This window comes from Dunckerocampus dactyliophorus, chromosome 10, assembly GCF_027744805.1.
Source record: "Dunckerocampus dactyliophorus isolate RoL2022-P2 chromosome 10, RoL_Ddac_1.1, whole genome shotgun sequence".
NCBI classification, from domain to species: Eukaryota; Metazoa; Chordata; class Actinopteri; order Syngnathiformes; family Syngnathidae; genus Dunckerocampus; species Dunckerocampus dactyliophorus.
The window spans coordinates 31,636,739-31,658,347 of record NC_072828.1 but is presented as its reverse complement, the minus strand read 5'-3'; the positions used below and the strand labels follow the sequence as shown (position 1 = coordinate 31,658,347).

General features: G+C 43.7%; 2 protein-coding genes across 9 annotated transcripts in view; one reads left to right on the top strand and one right to left on the bottom strand.

Moving 5' to 3' along the window:
* The window catches only part of tmem47 (transmembrane protein 47), a 17,997-nt gene extending 3,589 nt beyond the window's left edge, over positions 1-14,408 (bottom strand). For 2 of the 4 annotated variants that reach the window (XM_054789173.1, XM_054789174.1), the window contains exons 1-2: positions 14,040-14,408; positions 4,446-4,586 (exon numbers count right to left, since the gene is read on the bottom strand). In XM_054789173.1, coding sequence (XP_054645148.1) covers positions 4,446-4,586; positions 14,040-14,268 — 370 coding nt within the window. In that variant the 5' untranslated portion in view covers positions 14,269-14,408. The remainder of the gene's footprint in view (positions 1-4,445; positions 4,587-14,039) is intronic. The other 2 variants (XM_054789170.1, XM_054789171.1) reach the window with 1 other exon arrangement.
* Positions 696-21,609, top strand: prrg1 (proline rich Gla (G-carboxyglutamic acid) 1). Of its 5 annotated transcripts, XM_054789167.1 has the most exons (7): positions 696-1,492; positions 4,441-4,660; positions 11,143-16,076; positions 17,716-17,820; positions 18,255-18,301; positions 18,702-18,862; positions 19,765-21,609. In XM_054789167.1, exons 5-7 carry the CDS (start codon positions 18,292-18,294, stop codon positions 20,221-20,223), a joined length of 630 nt encoding a protein of 209 aa, XP_054645142.1. In that variant the 5' UTR covers positions 696-1,492; positions 4,441-4,660; positions 11,143-16,076; positions 17,716-17,820; positions 18,255-18,291; the 3' UTR covers positions 20,224-21,609. The 5 variants fall into 5 exon arrangements, with proteins under 5 accessions (XP_054645142.1, XP_054645143.1, XP_054645140.1 ...); XM_054789168.1 differs by lacking the exon at positions 4,441-4,660; XM_054789165.1 differs by lacking the exons at positions 696-1,492; positions 4,441-4,660 and having other exon boundaries at positions 6,706-16,076.

Here is a 21,609-nt window from a genome sequence, read left to right as displayed (position 1 = left end):
AGGAAGGTGATGTAATGTTTACGTGCACTCCTCTGCAAACACACCCACAATGTCACTGTTACTATATTTTATATATATATATATATATATATATATATATATATATATATATATATACTGTATACATACCTTTACATTGATAAACAGACATTTTAATCACTTTTCATGAAATACTTTTATCATTTTATAGACATGAAGTAATGGATTTTTTATTGTAATAAAGCAAATCACATCATTCGTTACAGTTTTTATATATATATTTTTAATTATTTGGTCCCCCCCCACACACACACACACACTTTGTTTTGGCAAAAAAAAAAAATCCCTCAAATCTGTTTGTACTATTTTCTAAATATTCTTTCTTTCTTCATTGATGTCAGAGATTGACTTTGGTTTGTGACACAGCAACACAAGAGGATCAAAATCTTTTTTATTACTTATTGGCCATTTGAAATGAAATGTTGCCATTGTAATTCATTACATCACATTTAAGTAGGTCATATATTAAATATTTTGTTGTATGTATTTAATAATAATTAGAATAATACATGAAAATATATTTTATATGTATATGTGTGTGTGTGTGTATATATATATATATATATATATATATATATATATATATATATATATATATATATAGTCAAACTTGTCTACAGCGGCCGCTATAGACAGGTGGCCTCTATAGACAGATTGGCGTCCAGTTTGAATGTTGACCAGTAGAGGGGGAAAAAAAGAAAAAAAAGGGAAGAAAATAATAATAATAATGTTGACCAGTAGAGGGCACTGTGGGACTGCGGATACAAGTTGTACAGCACTACTAGGCTTGTTATTATCCACGACCCACAGAACAAAGCTGTGCTAGCAATGTCTTACGCTTGTTTTTAATATTTTACTTTTTATACGACAGAGTGTCATTACAGCTTTAGTTCATCAGGAAGTCACGGGAAGTGACGGTGGGCGTCCCGAGCAGGAGAGCTAGGCTCAGTGCTAGCTGTGAGTTTGGAGAGAGTTGGGAAGTGTGTTTATGTTGGCGTGGATGTAAAGTCCTGCAGTGTTCTCCGCTGTTAATAAAGCCATTAAAGTGCATCGGCGACGTGAGTCTCTCCTTCCCCACAACAAGCGGCATTACAGTATTGACCAGTGCACACCAGGAAATAAACGGTGTCATTTCTTACAGGCATTGGCTGGACAGCTATGTAGTGGGGCTTGTTTAACCTTTGGCTTGTGGGCAAGCAGGAAGGAGAGACGAGGAGAGACGAGGCGAGACGAGACGTGTGTGGTGTGTGTGTGTGTGTGCTCTCTGGTAAAGTTGGCAGAAGCAACAGGAGAAGTTTCCTTCTTTGCTGCAGTCAGGTCGCCCTTACTACGGTTTGGAGCTGAAGAACACTGACAAGTTAAGCAAACGGCAAAGAAGACGGCTTTTTTTTGTGTCGAATACAGAAGATGAGGACTTTGATGGATTTGTGGATGAGGATTGATCAAAAATAACGTGAGTACATTCTAAAATACTTCAATTAAGTACAACCCAACTCAGTTTTGCTCCCACTGCTTTTTAAAAACATATGCTAGCATAGTTTTAGCGTGCAGGCAGTATTATATTGTATTGTAGCGTCGCTGGGAGCACGTCCTGTTCCCAGCCTACTTTGCGGTAATGTTTTGGTGCAAATGCTCTTGAAGTTACATGTTTGACCAGGAAATAGCAAGCTCAAAAGAAGACGGCTTTTTTATGTGGAACAACTGACAGTTTGTGTGGATCTTGTGAATGATTGTGACTGAGCTAGGACTCAGTAATTAAAGTCTACACACGACGGCTTCATTGATTGAAAAACGAAACTTTTTCGTGCATGAAGCTTCTGCATGAGTCGGTAATTTGGCCGCTATATGCAGTCAGATATTGACCAAGGGAGACAAAATGGGTGGCCGCTGGCCGCGTTGGACAGGTGACTGCTATACACAGGGTCTATAACATGTAAATTTCCTGCGGGGGATTTTTTCAGTGGCCGCTATAGGCAGGTGGCCGTTCTATAAAGGTTTGACTGTATGTGTGTGTGTGTGTGTGTATATATATATATATATATATATATATATATATATATATATATATATATATATACAGTCAAACTTGTCTATAGCGGCCACTAGATGGAGTCTGTAAAAGTGGCCCCTATAGACAGGTTGGCGTCCAGTTTGAATGTTGACCAGTAGAGGAAAAAAAAGGGGGAAAAAAATAATTATAATAATGTTGACCAGTAGAGGGCACTGCGGACTGCGGATAAAAGTTGTACAGCACTACTAAGCTTGTTATTATCATGGTTCATGGTTTTAATTCATCCTGAACATGCATATGAGTCAAACAGTAGCACATCACATAGTACAATTCACAATTTTGCATGTCCAAAAAGGAGTAGGAAGAAGCAAAGCTTATTTAATCCTACCCCTCATCAGTTTCACATCAGTTGCAATACATTTATTCACCTCTTGTTCTTCCAAGTGTACTTTGTAGGTCTACATGACAATGTAGTGCAATCATAGCCAAGGTTTTTACTTACTAAAAGGAAGCTAGAGGCTTAATAATAACTGATAGAATATATCCACGACCCACAGAACAAAGCTGTGCTAGTAATGTCTTATGTTTGTTTTTAATATTTTACTTTTTATACGACAGAGTGTCATTACAGCTTTAGTTCATCGGGAAGTGACGGTGGGCGTCCCGAGCAGCAGAGCTAGGCTCAGTGCTAGCTGTGAGTTTCGAGAGAGTTGGGAAGTGTGTTTATGTTGGCGTGGATGTAAAGTCCTGCAGTGTTCTCCGCTGTTAACAAAGCCATTAAAGTGCATCGGCGACGTGAGTCTCTCCTTCCCCACAACAAGCGGCATTACAGTATTGACCAGTGCACACCAGGAAATAAACGGTGTCATTTCTTACAGGCATTGGCTGGACAGCTATGTAGTGGGGCTTGTTTAACCTTTGCCTTGTGGGCAAGCAGGAAGGAGAGACGATGCTGAGAGATGTGTGTGTGTTCTGAGCTGCTGTCTGGTGGCCGCGTTCAATAAATAAAGTTGGCAGAAGCAACAGGAGAAGTTTCCTTCTTTGCTTCGGAGCTGAATAACACTGACAAGTTAACAGACTAGTAACGAACATAGAATACAGAAGATGAGGACTTTGATGGATTTGTGGATGAGGATTGATGAAAAATAACGTGAGTACATTCTAAAATACTTCAATTAAGTACAACTGAACTCAGTTTTGCTCCCGCTGCCGCATGCGTGCTAGCGTATGTTTTTTTTTTTATTGTAGCGTCGCTGGGAGCACGTCCTGTTCCCAGCCTAATTTGCGGTAATGTTTTGGTGCAAATGCTCTTAAAGTTACATGTTTGACCAGGAAATAGCAAGCTCAAAAGAAGACGGCTTTTTTATGTGGAACAACTGACAGTTTGTGTGGATCTTGTGAATGATTGTGACTGAGCTAGGACTCAGTAATTAAAGTCTACACACGACGGCTTCATTGATTGAAAAACGAAACTTTTTTGTGCATGAAGCTTCTACTTGAGTTGGTAATTTGGCCGCTATATGCGGTCAGATATTGACCAAGGGAGACAAAATGGGCGGCCGCTGGCCGCGTTGGACAGGTGACTGCTATACACAGGGTCTATAACATGTAAATTTGCTGCGGGGGATTTTTCAGTGGCTGCTATAGGCAGGTGGCCGTTCTATAAAGGTGGCCGCTAAGACAGGTTTGACTGTATATGTATATGTGTATATGTGTATATGTATATATAAATATATGTGTGTGTGTGTGTATATGTATGTATATATGTATATGTATATATATATATATATGTGTGTGTGTATATATATATATATATATATATATATATATATATGTATATATATGTATGTATATATATATGTATATATATGTATGTATATATGTATATATATATATATATATATATATATGTATGTATATATATATGTATATATATGTATGTATATATATGTATATATATATATATATATATATATATGTATGTGTGTATATATATATATATATATATATATATGTATATATATACCAGGTCTTCCCATCTCTTGCCTGTGTGGCCAACATGCTAACCACTAGGCCACATTCTAAATATGTACTTTGATTTCAGAGATTTTTCTCTTGGTAAAGCCTCCATAGCTGATACTCTAAGATGTAAATATTCTTTACTTTGTATTTTATTGTCATATTCATTACTGATGGAACCAAGTCATTCACATTGGAATGAATGAATGAATCAAACATCCATTTTCTGTATACTGCTTGTCCTCACCCAATATTTACTGATTTATTTTATGATTGCCACAACAAAAAAAGCTGTTGCTAATCTTCTGAGCTGATGAAGCGTCCAGTAATGAAATGCAAAGTGTGATTGTTGGTACATGTTGAGTGAGCAGCGTACCTGCAGAGAAGAGCATGACGGCCACGGGCTTGTTGCAGCGACTCCTGCAGGAGCAGCACAGCGACAGCAGAGCCACCATGAAGGAGAGCAGGGTGAGGGCGGCTCCTCCCAAAAGCAAGGCCAGCGTGGCGATCTGCCAGTCTGGAACACACATGGAGCGAGAGAGAGAGAGATGCGGGTGGGACCGTGAGGGACCGTGAGGGACCGTGAGGGAGGTAAGGTGTGCACACGAGACACCCAAGGGACTCCTCCCACTGCAGCTTGGTGTTTAGACACAGCAGTGTTTGCCTTCTCCTTTCCACATCACCATGACCACGACAGCCCGCAGGGAAGAGTAAATGAAAGAATATCTGTCAGGTGACTGGCATACATGAGCGCTCATCCCACTCATGATGCCAGCTCAGAATTTCATTACTCCCTCTAACTCCTCCTTTCTGGAAACGTGTCATTGGCCACACCTGCATAATACTAGTACTACTACATGAAAGGTCAGTGATGCTCAGGCTGCACAATCTCCACTCACGCTTAACATGCCATGAAATGTAGAAATAATTTATCCCTCAATGGGGGCGATCTAGTCATTCATCAGCTCATGGGAGGAGTGATTGCATTCATTTTGGCTTTTCTTTATTACGTGCATGAATGTACTGTTTTTCACTTGATGGACAACTTCGTCTCACTGACTGTCATTCATCAGCTCACAGGAGGAGTAATCGCATGAATTCACTGACTTGTCTTTTGGCTTGGCTTTATTACGTGCTAAAGGTTTTGTGGAGTGAGCAAGCATACATTTTTTATTTGACAGGTTATTTTCAAGATTCAAGAGATTCAAGAGAGTTTTATTGTCATGTGCATAGTACAACAGCAGTTATACCATGCAATGAAAATCTTATTCTGTTCATTCTCCCAAGAAAAGAAAGAAAACAAATGAAAGAATAAGAACATAAGAAACATAAACATATATACCAATAAATTAAGCAACAACAACAGAAGAGACATTAATACAAGTAAATAATACAAATAAATAAATAAATAAAGTGCTATGAGTGTGTGCGTGTGTTGCGTGCGGCGTGTGCGAGTGCTTCGTTGAGGAGCCTGATGGCCTGTGGGTAAAAGCTGTTTGCCAGCCTTGTGGTCCTGGACTTCAAACTCCTGTAGCGTCTGCCTGACGGTAGGAGTGTGAATAATGAGTGTTGTGGATGTGTGCTGTCCTTGATGAGGTTGTGTGTTCTTCGTAGGACTCTAGTTTTATAAATGTCTTACAGTGAGGGGAGGGCTGCCCCAACAATGTTCTGTGAGGTCTTGATCACCCGCTGGAGTGCCTTCCTATCACGTGTTGTACAGTTACCGTACCAAACAGTGATGGAGGCGGTAAGGACACTTTCGATAGTGCATCTGTAGAAGCAACTCAGGATTGTGGTGGGCATGCCAAATTTCCTCAGTCTTCTCAGGAAGTACAGTCTCCTTTGGGACTTCTTCATCATTTGTTGGGTGTTGTGAGACCAGGTGAGGTCCTCGCTGATGTGTGTGCCAAGGAACTTGAAGGTTTTCACCCTCTCCACCTCAGTCTCATCAATAAACAGGGGTCTATGCGGCTCCTTTTCCCTTGTTCTTGGGTCGATGATCATCTCTTTAGTCTTATCTGTATTGAGAAGGAGATTGTTATCACGACACCAAGCTATGAGGTCCGCCACCTCTCTTCTGTATGATGTTTCAACACCACCAGTGATCAGTCCGATGACTGTAGTGTCATCTGCAAATTTAATGATGCTGGTGTTGTTCTGGGAGGCCACGCAATCGTAGGTGAAGAGCGTGTAGAGGAGTGGACTCAGCACACACCCCTGTGGGGTCCCAGTGCTCACAATTCTTGAGCTGGATGTGCGGTTGTGGACTCTGACTGACTGGGGCCTGCCTGTGAGAAAGTTAAACACCCAGTTACAGAGGGAGGGAGACAGGCCAAGTGTGAGGAGCTTATCTGTGAGTTTGTGGGGGCTGACTGTATTAAAAGCAGAGCTATAGTCTATAAATAGCATTCTGACGTATGTGTCCTGGCCCTGTAGGTGAGAAAGGGCTGTGTGGATGGCAGTGTTGACTGCATCATCCGTGGACCGGTTCTGGCGATATGCAAACTGTAGAGGGTCCACGGTTGCCGCCGGGATGCTCTTTTTGATGTGGGTCATGACTAATCTTTCAAAGCACTTCATAACAATAGGAGTGAGTGCTATAGGGCGATAGTCATTCAAGCAGGTCACGTTGCTCTTCTTGGGTACGGGCACTATGGTGGTGGACTTAAAGCAGGTCGGTACAGATGCTTGTGCAAGCGACAGGTTAAATATGTCAGCAAGCACATCAGCTAGCTCTGATGAGCAAACCCGAAGTGCACGTCCTGAGATGTTGTCTGGCCCTGCTGCTTTTCGTGGGTTTGTTTTGTTTAGAACCCTGCGCACATCAGCTGATGTCACCATGAGAGGTGAGTCCTGTGTGCTCCCCAGGTTCAGCCACCCTCTCTGTTCATCAGGAGTTTGGGTGTCAAAGCGGGCATAGAACTCATTCAACTCATCAGGAAGTGTGGTTTGGCTGGACGTGGCTACGCTACTCTGCTGTCGATAGTCTGTGATGTGCTGGAGCCCCGCCCACATGCGCCGAGGGTCTGAGGTGGAATAGTAGCCCTCCAGCTTCTGTCTGTACTGTCTTTTGGCCTCTTGTATGGACCTCCTCAGGTCATATCTGGCCTTTTTGTAGTCATCAGCGGTGCCCATGACAAATGCAGTCGAACGAGCACGTAGCTTAGCCCTTACATCACAGTTCATCCACTGTTTTTGGTTAGGGTATTTTGTCTCACTGTCATTCATCAGCTTCCGGGAGGAGTGATCACATTTACTAATTGCCTTTTCTTATCACTTGTCTTTACTTAATAAATGTGTTGTAGAATGATCAAGCATGCTTTTTTTTTAAAATTTGATGGATTATTTTGGCTTTTTGGTCATGGTTCATTAGCTTGTGGGAGGAGCAATTGCATTAATTGACTTTTCTTTTGACTTGTCTGCATTCCGCGCATGAACATACTGTTGAGTGAGCAAGCGTTTGGTGTTTTTGTCTCACTGGTTGTCACTAATCAGCTCCCAGGAGGAGTGATCGCATTCATTAGCGGCCTGTCTGACTTGTCTTTACTGGTGATAAATGTGTTGAGGAGTGGTCAAGCATACTTTATATTTTCATTTGATGGATTACATGGTTCATTAGCTTGTGAGAGGAGCAATCCCATACTGTTGAATGAGCAAGTGTGCCATGTTTTTGACTTGATGGAATATTGGAAGTCTTTCCCTTCTGGGACCTCCTGTCCATCCAAAAAGATCACTGGATGTTTTTTTAGGGCAAAAATGTAAAATTTTTAGACTGAAGACGCGCCCACAAGTGACATGTGCTTTCATGAGAATGAGTCCAATAAGACCAGAAAAAGTTTCTAGATTTTGTCGCTATTCAGAAAAATAGTATCTAGACGGGTGTGAGTATACCTTGGGTTACCCAGCATGCCTTGCGGTAGGTGTTTATGGTGATGATGTGTGTGTGAAAGAGGAGATAAAAGACATTTCATTGTTAGCCACGGAGGCCAGGCTGTTAAAAAAAAAAGTACAGTCTTGCCAAGAATATCTCCTTTCTTTTGAGGCAGAAAAAGATGAAAAGTTCCATGAGCAAAGTGAGGGAAGACGAGGGAGTAGAAGCAAACAGCAGCTACTTTTCACCAAATATGCGTCAGGATTGAGAGTTTCTGTCAGTGCAGGATGTGAGGAGCGAGTCCAACACGAAGCAGAGCCATCTTTTCCCTGCACTTCGTCCAAACACGAGGCCCGTTAGAGTGGGACAGGATGGGGCCAGCGTGGGATTGTAGCGCTGCAGCCCCACCTGCTGAGGTCCAGAGCCCCTCTGTAGCCTGCATTATGCTCCAGCCGCCCTTCCCATCCACAATTCAACTGCACATCAACGCCGATGTGGACCCCAGAGCTGCTGTTGGCCGTCTTTCCCTCGGTTCTTCCCGCCACAACAAAAGAAACGACAGAGCGAGCTGAGGAGCATCAACCAATCAATAACACGTTACTTTCATCGCCATTGTTTATGACTACACAGGAAGCTAAATAGCTAGGCAGCCAGAAAAGAGACTTGTGGTTGCTCTGGTAGAGAATTACATGTCAGGCTATCCACTTCATGGCTTCACTCCATCACTCTTTTTAAAAACTTCTATTCATCAATAAGTTGAATACATCTCATTTTTACTCCAAAATATTCTAATTTAAGAAGATGATTCAGATTTCTTTGCCTACACTAAGTATTTAAGACTTATTGTGAAATTGTTGTTGTTGCTTAAAAATGCACACATTGCCTGTACTTGTATTCAATGTTTAAATATATGATGTGGCTCTCATGGAAATTCATTGTAAGATACAGCACGTGTCTTTCATGGCTCTCCCAACTCCCCGACCCCTCATCATCTTCAGCTGAGAGCGGTGCTGAGGCTGCGGCATCGAGCGCTCGTCTTATCAGCGCACAGGAAGCAGCGAGTGAGTGCTCTCATGTCAGATTTGGAACAGACCCGCACAGCCAGATCTGGAGCGCTTAAAGGCTCCGCAAACAGGAAGTGCCACAGTGTTGCTCTCTGATGACAGATGGAGGAGGAGATAGCGAGATCTTCTGATGCGTAAATATCCTGCGGTGTGCCAAGTTGGACTTTCTCCCTCCGTAAGACAACAAGATGTGTGTCACAGAAGGGCCGCCGGTCTCACTCGTAAACAGGAAGTTGCTGGTTTAAGCCCCCCCCCCAGCAAACTAACAATCCCCCCATACAGCACTGATATCACTAACAATCCCCCCATATGCACTGATATCATTAATAAACCACCCCATATGGCACTGATATCACTAACAATCCCACCCATACGGCAGTGATATCACTAACAAACCACCCCATACGGCACTGATATCACTAACAATCCCCCCCATACGGCACTGATATCACTAACAATCCACCCCATACGGCACTGATATCGCTAACAATCTACCCCATACGGCACTGATATCGCTAACAATCCCCCCATACGGCACTGATATCACTAACAATCCCCCCATACGGCACTGATATCACTAACAATCCCCCCATATGCACTGATATCATTAACAAACCACCCCATACGGCACTGATATCACTAACAATCCCCCCCATACGGCACTGTTATCACAAACAAGAACACAGTGGACCAACTCACATCCACACCAGCGTCATACATTCCCCACACACACAACTCTCCATACTTTTCTCTTTGACGCTAAATGAGCAGAACGAGCAGCCGTTTTGTCAAAGTAAGGATTTATTTGAAGGCGAGCGCACGACGCAGGGTGGCGGAACAAGGGTGGGCCAGAGACAGGAAGGTGCAATCCGATTACTGGGACTCAAATCAATGAAGAGGAAATGGCCAGTCGAAGCGTTTATGCTTGAGTGCTGACGCACACACGCCACAAGTCTTTTTTTGGAGGAAGATGGCGCCCTGCGTGACCTGCCCTCACGCAACCCTTAAACCAGAAGCAAAAAGTGTCGTCACACCAACAGAACATTTCCACACTAACGTGATACAAATAGAATTCATCTGTTCCACCCTCAAACTCTCACCGTTACAAAGCCTTTATTCCCAACAATGGAAGCGTGTTTGTCACCCCTGTGAGTACTTTTACATTGACAAGCGTGTTACAGTAATCCCATCCCTCCTCTATGGCAATTCAATGGTTCCACACCCCACCCTCATACGTCCTTTTCCAAGTACGATTTTCTAAGTACAATTCTTCTTTATCAATGGAATATTTTGCTAGTTAGCGCATACAAAACCTGTTTAGCACCTTCTAAATACATTTTTTAACATGATTGGAGCACTCTACATATGAAATAACACCCCTATAGTCACCTTTACACTCCTATTACCCAATATAGTAGACATCATAAGAGAAAATAAGACATAGAAAACCTGTTTACCACCTAAATATGTTTTGTAACATGATTAGAGCCCTCTAGACATGAAATAACACCCCTATAGTCACCTTTACACTCCTACTACCCAATATAGTAGACATCATAAGACAAAATAAGATATATAAGATATAGAAAACTTGTTTACCACCTAAATATGTTTTTTGACATGATTAGAGCCCTCTAGACATGAAATAACACCCGTATAGTCACCTTCACACTCCTATACAGTAGACATCATAAGACAAAATAAGACATGTTAGCATTGGGGGAGTTCCTTGTTATTCTTTTTTTTTTTTTTTTTTTTACTTCCACTTGTGTACTGTATTGTCCCATCAATGTAACATTACTGACACCTAATGACAAGTGTGCAATACTACATACATATCACCACAAATGTCTTGGAATGCATTTTCTGAATGTCTCATATTTTATTTGACTTCATTTTGCCATTTTTATCCTTGAAAATGCTCCATTTAGGCCAAAAATACATACCATTTTCAATGTAAATAGCAACATTTCAATTCCTACATATGCATATTTTGGACTAGTAATGGGCCACACACGTCCAGCCTGATTTATTCATGGATGTATTTCTATATAAAAGCATGATAGAGTGAAGCTGTGAAATTCCACACGCCAAGTGGCAAAGGATTCAATTCATTCCATTTTCTTGCACTTATCCAGGTGTGGGTTGCAGGGGCGGCAGTCTGTAGGCAAGTCCAGACTTCCTGGTCCTCGGCCACCTCCTCCAGTTCCACCGGGAGGACACCAAGGCGTTCCCAGGCTAGCTGTGAGACATAATCCCTCCAACGTGTCCATGTTCTCGCCTGGGGCCTTCTTCAATGCCTGAGCCACCTCAACTGTTTCCTGTCCTGTGAAGGAGCAGCGGCTTTGCCTTCCGGCTCAGCTCTCTCATCACCACGGCGGTCCGGTACAGCGACCGCATTACTGCAGACGCTGCACCGATCCGCCTGTCCACCTCACGCTCCAACCTTCCCTCACTTGTGAACGAGACCCTGAGATACCTGGGGCAGGACCTCATTCCCAACCCACCCTCTTCCCACTGAGAACCACGGCCTCAGATTTGGAGGTGCTGAGTCTCATCCCAGAAGCTTCACACTCAGCTCAAACCCCCCAGTAAATGCTGAAGGTCAGAGCCCAATGATGCCATCAGGACCACATAGTCTGCAAATAGCAGACCAGATCCTAAGGCCCCAGAACTGGACTCCCTTGACGGCTTGGCTGTGCCTAGAAAATGTGTCCATGAAAATGATGAACAGAACGGGTGACAAAGGGTGGCCTTGCCAACCAGGCTCCTGCTTTGCTTCTACAAGGACCCAATGGCACGTCACGGTGGGCCACCAATTCCATACTCTCGGGGCACCCCCCACAGGACAGCGAGGGACACGGTCCAGTGCCTTTTCCAAGTCCACCAAGCACATGTAGACCGGTTGGGCAAACTCCCATGTGCCCTCCAGCACCCTTGCAAGGGTACAAGCTGGTCCAGGGTTCCGCCACCAGGACCAAAACCACATTGCACCTCCTGTAGCGTGGCAAGGGATGGACATGCTATCATGTTAGTCCCCAAACTTGTCCAATAGGACCACTAAAAGAGGCTACATTTGTGGTCGTTGCCTTTTTGAAAAACAGAACGTAGCCGGGTCGTGACACTTTCTAACTAAGTTGCTAAGTCGGCAACGCTGATCCCTCCTGCTACGTCCTCTTATTCCCTGGCAGACCAGGTGTGTTAAGAAGAAGAGTTACCATGCCATGTGCTGTGGTCCCCTCATAATGTGCTTATGAGCGAGGGCCAACAGGTGGCGCCACATTTATTTGTGGCAGTCCACCAAAGATAAATGAATGGATGGATGCTAATCACGGCTGTCCTGTTTTTATAAAGGTTGTCATCACACATTCACCAAAAATACTGTTTCCTTTTTACTTTTGATTGTTTTACTAGTTTGGAAAGTGAAATGTGTTATATTTGTAAATAAAGGGGATTGGATCGAAAAAAGAAAATTGGGCGGCACGGTGGCCGAGTGGTTAGCATGTTGGCCACACAGTCAGGAGATGGGGAAGACCTGGGTTGGAATCTCTGTTGGGCATCTGTGTGGAGTTTGCATGTTCTTCCCGTGCGTGCGTGGGTGGGTTTTCTCCGGGTACTCCGCAAAACATGCATGTTGAAAGGTGGCATTCAAAAGTCCAGCAGTTGACAAGCAGCACAACTGACATAATAATATAATAATAATAATAATAATAATAATAATATGACATTCCTCCAGATAAGAGGAGTCTATGTTGAGGCATTCCTACTGCTTGGTGGAAGTGAGCATTGCTAGAGCGCTGCACTTGTTTCCCAGGTTACTAATCTCCAGGCATCTGGATCTCTTGGGGGAGTCCTTGCTTGTGGGCCAGCGAGTAGACACAAAGGCTCATTCTGTCAGCAACAAAAGGCCAAATGAAACCCCAGCTGGACTGTCCTGGCTGGGCTCGATTCCCACATCATTCTCAAGACAAACATTTCAAGAAAAAGCTTAACCTAGATTCCTACAAACAGAAAGTTACATGAACAAATAGTTTGGCTCAGTCTGCTCATCACACTTTGATGCCAGGCTGGAGAATAAGCTTTATTTCCCACGCGTGCCGCCCGTTATCCACTCTTCTCTTTCATGTAGAAACGTGAGCATTTTCAACGAAGGATCCAATTATATCACGTAATGAACATTCACCCCTCAGCTTCCACACGTGACCCCCAGCCCACCCCGTGCAAAACAACACTCTCAACCCGAAAGCATCATGGAATGACACTTACGCAGTCCTACGTGTCCCAAAAGGACGACTACATTGGGGGGTCCTTCAAGTCCGATCTCATTCATTCAGATCAGAAAAAGACAACAAGCGGAAACAAGTGGTTTCATTTATTTACTACTGTTTAGCCTTTTTACACACTTCAAAAAATATATAAAAACATAAAGTGCCGCATTTTGGGATTTTTCATTATATCGCCCTCGGTGGAAAAAGTTTGGACACCCCTGCTTTGCATCATCTAAACATGAACCTTGTTTCCTCTCAACAATGCTTTTAAAAGGGATTTAAAGCTGTCTAGCACTCTTTCTATCATTAACATGCGTATTTAATCATAATATTTCCACCCAACAATGCTTTTAAAAGGGATTTAAAGCTCCCTAGCACCCATTAAATATGTCTATAATAAAAATGTAAATGTCATTTCCACTCAACAATGCTTTTAAAAATTATTTAAAGCTATCTAGCACCCTTTCTATCATTTAAATGTATATTTTAAAAAAAATTATTTCAACCCAACAATGCATTTAAAAAGGGATTTAAAGCTCCCTAGCCCCCATTAAATATGTCTATAATAAAAATGTAAATGTCATTTCCACTCAACAATGCTTTTAAAAGGGATTTAAAGCTCCCTAGCCCCCATTAAATATGTCTATAAGACAAATGTAAACATTGTTTCCACCTAAGAATGCTTTTAGGAGTGATTGAAATGTATCTAGCACCCTTTGCGTGCTTTCAACATGGGTTGTTGAGCAGTGACATGAGTGGATGTTTACCGGTGCCCAGTGTTGTGTTGCAGGACCAGTCCGCGGATCTGACGGGCTTCCAGCAGGACTCCCACAGGGACAGGTAATACTGGTCCTCGGCTGTGACCCACGCCGGACTCAGCAGGGCTCCGGCATCCAGACAGAGGGCGAGGAAGACGCACGCCAGCCCCACCAACTTCAGGGGCGTCAAAGTCGACACCCGCACCTCCTCTGTCCCACTCACGGAGGAAGCCATCATCTTTAAGGTGTCTTGCCAGTCATGAAAAATATTTGAAAACGCAGCTGTTCCGTGCAGGGAAGGGGAGATGCTCCCGCTCTTCCTGGACTCCGGAGGACGCTTGACCCGCTACTGCTGATTGACGAGGAGCGCTGGCATAAACACGCGGTGCGGCACCTGCTGGGTCCTAGCGCCGATATACGTACTTCCCAGCAAGTAATTCATTCACTTTCTCCCAATGGTTCTCCAACAGGGGCGGTCGGATCGAGTCAAGAATCGATAGCATCGATACCAAGAGTAGTGTCGGATCGATACTGGCGTGATGAGATCAACATATAACGTGTTTTTGTCGTGTCGCTCATGCTGTTACATTGTTGATATTGATATTGTTGATATTGAATGTGGCCGAGTGGTTAGCATGTTGGCCACACAGTCTGGAGATGGGGAAGACCTGGGTTGAAATCTCCCTTGGGCATTTCTGTCTGGAGTTTGCATGTTCTCCCCGTGCATGTGTGGGTTTCTCCGGGGACTACTGTCATCGCCGCTGCTGACCTGCAGCACACACAGGTCATGGGTCATCCGTGGTCATTGCAAATTGTTGCTCATTCCATCGACTGACACGGAATGTTAAGCAAAAGCTAAATCATCAGGATGCAACCCAGCAACTACTGCTTTTTCCGCAGCAGTCAATAAGCAAGCTCATTACTTCCTGGTAGGCAGGAGAAACGTAGAAAAGGTGAGATTTTACACCGTCTTCTTATCAAACCAGTCAACGTTGATTTGGTTTTCCCGTGGAATGGTGGCATTGTTAGAATGTTGATGGTTTGGTTGGCATTTGCCTAAAAAGAAATGTGACTTTAGTTAAGGTGATCCATCCAGCATAAAAGCTCCCAGGGTAGACATCCACCTGTCACCTTTTCACTGACACTGGGTCACATGGGGATAGCGCAGGCTCCCATCGCCATGGAAACCAGTTTTCATCTGTGTCATACTACCTCACTTGATGCTCTGCTGCTCCAGTTGGGCCAAAATTGGGTCACTTAAAGTTAGGATGGTGTCAGCTGTGGATAGCAGCTTACCTGAGAATACAAAAGACATCATTTGTCGTAAAATAACAACAACTGACAACGCTAGCAGAAGTAGCCATTAGAAGTAGCTGACATGTTTACTTGGAACTTTGGTGACGTAATAAATGATTTTTTTTTCATCATTTGTGCATATTTTTATTGTGATAAGCACGTGTTTTGGGGGCTTGTGGTCCTGCAGCGTTTTCACGTTGCATTTGTTTTATGTGCCTTTGGATCATTACTATGTTTGGACGTTGCTTTGCATTTGCTGCAAAAAGCACAATTTTGAATCCATCTCTTGCACTGGATGTGCAGCTTTACTTTTTGAAACATTAGTATTTGTTTTATTTTTGAAAACAAAAATAAAAAAATAATACAAAGATAACAGACACTAACATTTGACAATCCCAAACAATAATAATTGGTGTCCAAAAATTAATGAATTTTTATTTGCTTCATTTAAATGTAATTATTAGTCACCTTCAAGATCGAAGACGTCTTTTATGCCTGGACAAAACAGAATTTACTTTATTAAGGCACATGAGAAGGCGTGTAAGTATCACGTCTAAAAAGCAGTATTGATTTTTCTAGTGTTCGTGAGAGCATCATGAAAGTGTGTGCTGTCCCTTTAAATGACGGTCGTTTCATTGGACGCCTGGAAGCAAACAAGAGGTGTGCCCATGCGCACGGACCATAGCAACACTCCGGGGGCCGCAGAGTAGGCGAGGCAGTAGTGAAAGCGCATTCTGGAGAGCGAAGACGGTACGTGATTTGTAACTCTTCTGTATTATATTTTTTTTTTCCGACACTCACTTTAAAATGAAATTGTAAATGTTGGGCTCTTAGCTTTTATAAGTTGGGATTTGAGTTATTTCGCGCATCCGAGGCGACCCTAAATCATCCCCGGTTGTCGCATAAGGGGCGCTGGCTAGCCGCAACCCCGCTGAACGACATCTATGGACTGGCGAGAGACCGTTAGCACATCCGCCATCGACCTTAGCTTGCTAGCTGTGTAGTATCTTTTTTTCCCAAATATCCCATGAACGAGCGGCGCTCGGTCAGTGATGTCCCCGCTACTGGTGGCTATATTTGGGTTGGGCGATTTCCGTAAACCCACCCGTTAGTGTTAGTGGACAGAGGCCGCCATTGGTCGGTCACACTTGGGCTGTGGCTGTGTTGTTCTTATTGGAACAGTAAGAACCCAATTCATCATCTCTACATAATTTGTTATCATTATTATTGTTTATTAACAATTCACTTTTCTGTTAATTCATTTTTTTGTTGCGTTTGCATACCATTTCATTTCCGACAGGCTTCTTCATGGGCACCTAAGCACTTAGCATTCGAAGGGTTTTTTTTGGTCTAAATTGCCTTAAAAGTAGTCATCCGCGATACCAATAATTTCGATACTGAGTAAAATTCAGGCTGGTGTCGACGGTACGATCCGATACTTAAAATTCGTGTATTTCATATCATAGCATAAAGAATACGAGACATTTAATTGAGTAATTTATGTAATAAATTATTAATTGAAAGGAATGAATATTGTAATAATAATATAATTATTTATTTTAAACCCTCAAGTACCTTTAGCTAGCGGGGTGATTAAAACACAGGATAAAATCCTATAAAATATATGAAAATTGTCTTATAAACAATTTTTTAAAAAGAAAACAAGTAAAGTAAGAATTAAAACAAATGATGAAAACTTTGTCCACACATGGCTCCGTTTACGATCGGTCATCTTTTCAAGACAAACATGACCTTAAATGACTGAAGTGTCAAAAGTATCGATATTTTCATTTGAGAAACGGAAGAGCTGGTATCGGAAGTATTGATATTTCAGTATAAAAGTAGATTTTGGTCTCCTTTTTAAAGCTAACAAGCTGAATTTTTCTCCCATCAGTCGGACTGTGCCAACGTGTTACTGGCAGACGTTTAAATACAGCGCGACTGCTAAATAACCTGTCACGGGGCCAAAGAAAGTTGCCAGCAATGCATTTAATGTACAGGAAGTCCATATCAACAATCAGTACCATCCAATCGTCACGGGTATTCCACATTATTTTCCTGCCTGTAAAAGTAACTAATCAATGACGAATGGATTATCCAGTTCATCAACAACTATTTGGGATTCATAGTTTTTGAAAGGTAAAAATGTCAATATTCTCTGATTTTAGCCTCTCGGGTGTGAATATTTATGAGCGTGCGTAGGGTTAGGGTTAGTGTTAGGTTAGTTAGGCTATGGTCCTCCATAAAGCAGAGCTGCTGTATTATGTTTGCGTTGAAAGCATAAGAGGATCTTCACACACATCAGCTTTGACTTTGGAAAACAGTGAAGGACATTTTTGCGTCTTTGCTGACATGTTGTGTTTGCTTCACATTGATTTGGTACGTCTAGGGCGGGGGTCAGCAACCTTTAGCCTCAAAAGAGCCGCTTGGGTCCATTTCCACCAAATGAAAACCCACTTGGAGCCACAAAAGCTACCGGAGCGCCACGTTGAAGGTAGCGCTACATATTTACAGAGGTTGCTTACGCGGATTGTCACGTTCCTTCCCTGTCTCCTGTTGCCACCGCGGCAATTAGTCTTCAGCCTTTGCCACCAATTTTGGATCAGCATTGGCAATAAGAGTGTTGTAGCACACAGATCAGTTCCACTTGCATCCTCCATTGTGGCTTCAGGTGCCATTGTTGATTAGCAGCAAGGGAAGCTAACAAGCAAAGTAGTTGACTAGCTTCAGCTTAATCTAAGAAAGGCTAAGAAATGTCTTTTTTGTTGCTATTTTGGGCGTCTGGGGGGGTTGAATTGGATTTAGATGGGAAAGATTACGAAGAAGGAACACAGAGGTAAAACGGTTTCCTGCTGGAACGATGACAGTTTTTGAAAAGTCTGACTTTCATCAGCAAGTTTAAAAATTGTGTTTTTAATTCTCCCCCAGATAAAGCCCCCCGCCCCCAGAGGGACTTGCAGGAAAGATGGGGAGTGGTAAGTTTGTATTTATTTAGCCCTGCAGCAACTTTCTTGACTTTGTTGTGTCGGCTCCAACAATGTTTGTCAAGCTTCCCAGCAAGCGACTCTGCTGCTTCTTCCTGCTCCTTTGTCTTCACGCTTTTTCCTCTCCTGGGAGTTTCCCTTCATGTGTTTCTGCTCCTCGAGTCACATGGATGGCGTGACATGTTGGCATCATGAGGGTTCTTCTCGCAGATGTGACCAGTTCATCCCAGGATGCAGCGTTAGCGTGCATGAACGTGGCCGCTGCTTTTGTTCTTCCTCTTTTTGTTCCGTGTGAGCCGTCCTGCCCTCCTCCAAACACTTTCTTTGCTGTTCTACGTATGTCCTCCTCCCTGCTGGTGTCTGTTTTCACAAATGTCTCCCCCCACCCCAGTGTTCCTGCCGGCGGACGTGGCCCACTCGGTGCTGCGGCGGCTGCGCAGGGCCAACTTCCTGCTGGAGGAGCTGAAGCAGGGTAACATCCAGAGAGAGTGCCGCGAGGAGATCTGCACCTACGAGGAGGCCCGCGAGGCTTTCGAGAACGACGAGAAGACGGTGAGATGCCGACCGTGTCGCCTCCTCTCTCATGAGTGCACCTGCTCGGGTGTAGAAAAGTAGGTTGCCTGACAAGACGCGCTAAGTATTTCAGGGTTTCAGCCTCTCATCCGCACCCAAACTTTTTATTTTTTAAACGGCTTCCGGAGCCGGAAAATCTGAAAACGACGACTTGTGGTTTCCGTGTGGACGAGCAAACTGCTGTTCTTAGAAAAGGACCAGAAGCCAACAAGATAAGATGTGAATATTTGGACTGGCATGACTTAGCCAGTCTTATTCTCCAAAGTGACCCGTACAAGGAATTCCACGTGCGTTCTTTCTTCTTCTATGGTTTGTTTTGTCGTGTGTATTACGTCCCTGTCACCCACTGATGCGTCCCGTCTGGATGCTACCATTTCCTAATGAACCCCAGGAAGGTTTTTGTGTGGACGGTGCCCAGTTGAGTGTTTCCCACAGGACTGCAATCTATTTGTAGCAAGTGGGGATGTCTAATTAGCATAACTGGCATTGAACATGACAAGAAAAACAGATGCTTTTGGATAGACACACCTGACGGATCTGTTAGGAAAAAGACCAAAAGTTCCAAAGTCACAAGTAAAACTGGAACTGATGGTTGATTGCTTATGTCGACAACTGCTTATGTCGATGTCAGTCAGCCGTGTGTGTGTGTGTGTGTGTGCCTTTTCAGGAAGTGGTGATTAACAGGAAGAACAGCGTGGGGGTGGGGTGGGGGTGTATTTGTTAAAAAACAATTGCAGGCTGATGATATCATGTGACAGCTATGATGTCATGTGACTGCTGGGAGTCAGACAGGAAGTGCTTGTGCGCAGTTGGAATGTGGTCATTGCTTATTTCACACGTTAGCACGCCTCTCACTGTCATCTTCTGCGTGTTGTCCGCAGAGGCGCTTCTGGGAGGAGTACGTACGTGAGAGCAGCCCATCAGGAGGTCTGGAGTCGGTGGTGGGCGGAGTCCACTCTCTCTACCTGATCGTGCCGCTGCTGACGGTGGTGTTCATCATCGGCGCCGTCGCCATCACCGTGTGGCGCTGTCACTCCCGCAAACGCTCGCAGCACAGCCCCGGCCCGGACCGCTCCCACCATCACGACCACGTCCTGTCCGTGGTCTCCATGGACCACTGGGGGAGGGATTACCACCCAGGCGACCACTCAGAACTCAGCGTCCACAGCAGCCCCGCTTACCCCGGCTCAGAGGTCATGTCGGGGCGAGGCAGCGCCGGCGACCCGCCGCCATCCTACGAGGAGGCCGTGGGCCACGCAGACGTACATGTAGAGACGGAGCCTCCGCCACAGTATGATGACATCATCACCAGCAACAGCAGCAGAAGCCATGGGAAGTAAAATACCTCACTTGGACCTCCTCACCAGCCGTCCTCCACACTTTACACACTTTACCAGGAAACATCACGAAGCATCACGAAGCATCACTTAGAATCATGAAGGGTCATGAAGGGTCATGAAGCATGATGAAGCATGATTGAAGATTGAAGAGTTTTCTTGTCATATGCATAGTAAAACAGGTAGTTATGCTACGCAATGAAATTCTTATTCTGTTCATTCTCCCAAAAAAAGAGAAAGACAACACAAGAAAAAGAATAAGAAACATTAATACCAATAAATGAAAAGCAACAAGCACAGAGAGGCAAAGCATGCAACGTTTGTACTGACGTCCTGCTGGGGAGGAAGGGTGGTGTCACGCACATGAGGCCAGTATGAAGCATGAAGGCTGGTGAGGGTGTTGGTGTTTTAGTGCAGGTCAGGTCATGTGATGATGTGTTGCATCATTGACTGGAGTGCAAGTTTACATTTATTCTTACTTTGCCAAATTGGAAGTCGATTGGTTGAAGTGCTAACTATTTTGGGGGGGACGTGATGACAACATTGTAAGAAGTTATGGAAAATTCAAGCAAAAAAAAAGAAAGTATATGCTTATAGTAATGATGGGGGGCTGTCCACACGCAAACGTTGTCATGTGAAAGTGGAAGTGCATGCAAAGTTTGATGCGTTCAAGCGGCTTCTTGCTGACGATGAATCGACTCTCAACTGTGAAAACGTTCATACGCCACAAAGCATCACTGACTCAGCACTTCCTTCTTTAAGTGCACTTGAAGGAGGTGCTTGCATAGGAAGATGGGACGAAAGGCAATAAAGGCCCTCATTGCAGGGTAAGGTTCTTGTATTTCATGGGATGTGTATAAATACGTAGTGTGATACTCATGGAACCATACTAGCTCATCAATACATGAAGGCACTTTGTACAATGAAATGCACACTTATCAGTGACATTGTCTTCAAGAGGGAACTACACTAGAATGGAACATAAAATGCAATCCATTTCAGCTACGTTGGTGGTGCTCAAACTGCGGTACTGGTGGTACGCAGGCGCCATCTAGTGGAACACCAGAGATTTTCTTTAAAATAAAATGACAAAATTGAGGTGGTACTTGGTGTAAAAAGTTCGAGGACCATCGCTGTTGACTGCTTCACACACGAGCAGTAATTACTTGCAGTTTTTGTTTTTGTTTGTTGTGAGTTGACCTGTGAACATCAACATGTATGCCACCTTGAGAGTTGTGTTGGTTGCCATTTGTACTCACATAGTTCTCATGTTACTCAATGCCTTAGCCAAGATACATGCTGTGTATATCATAAGACAACACAAAATGCAAAGGAAGCCTGGAAGATATCCTTATTAATATGCACATTTGTAATAAAACATCAAACGTG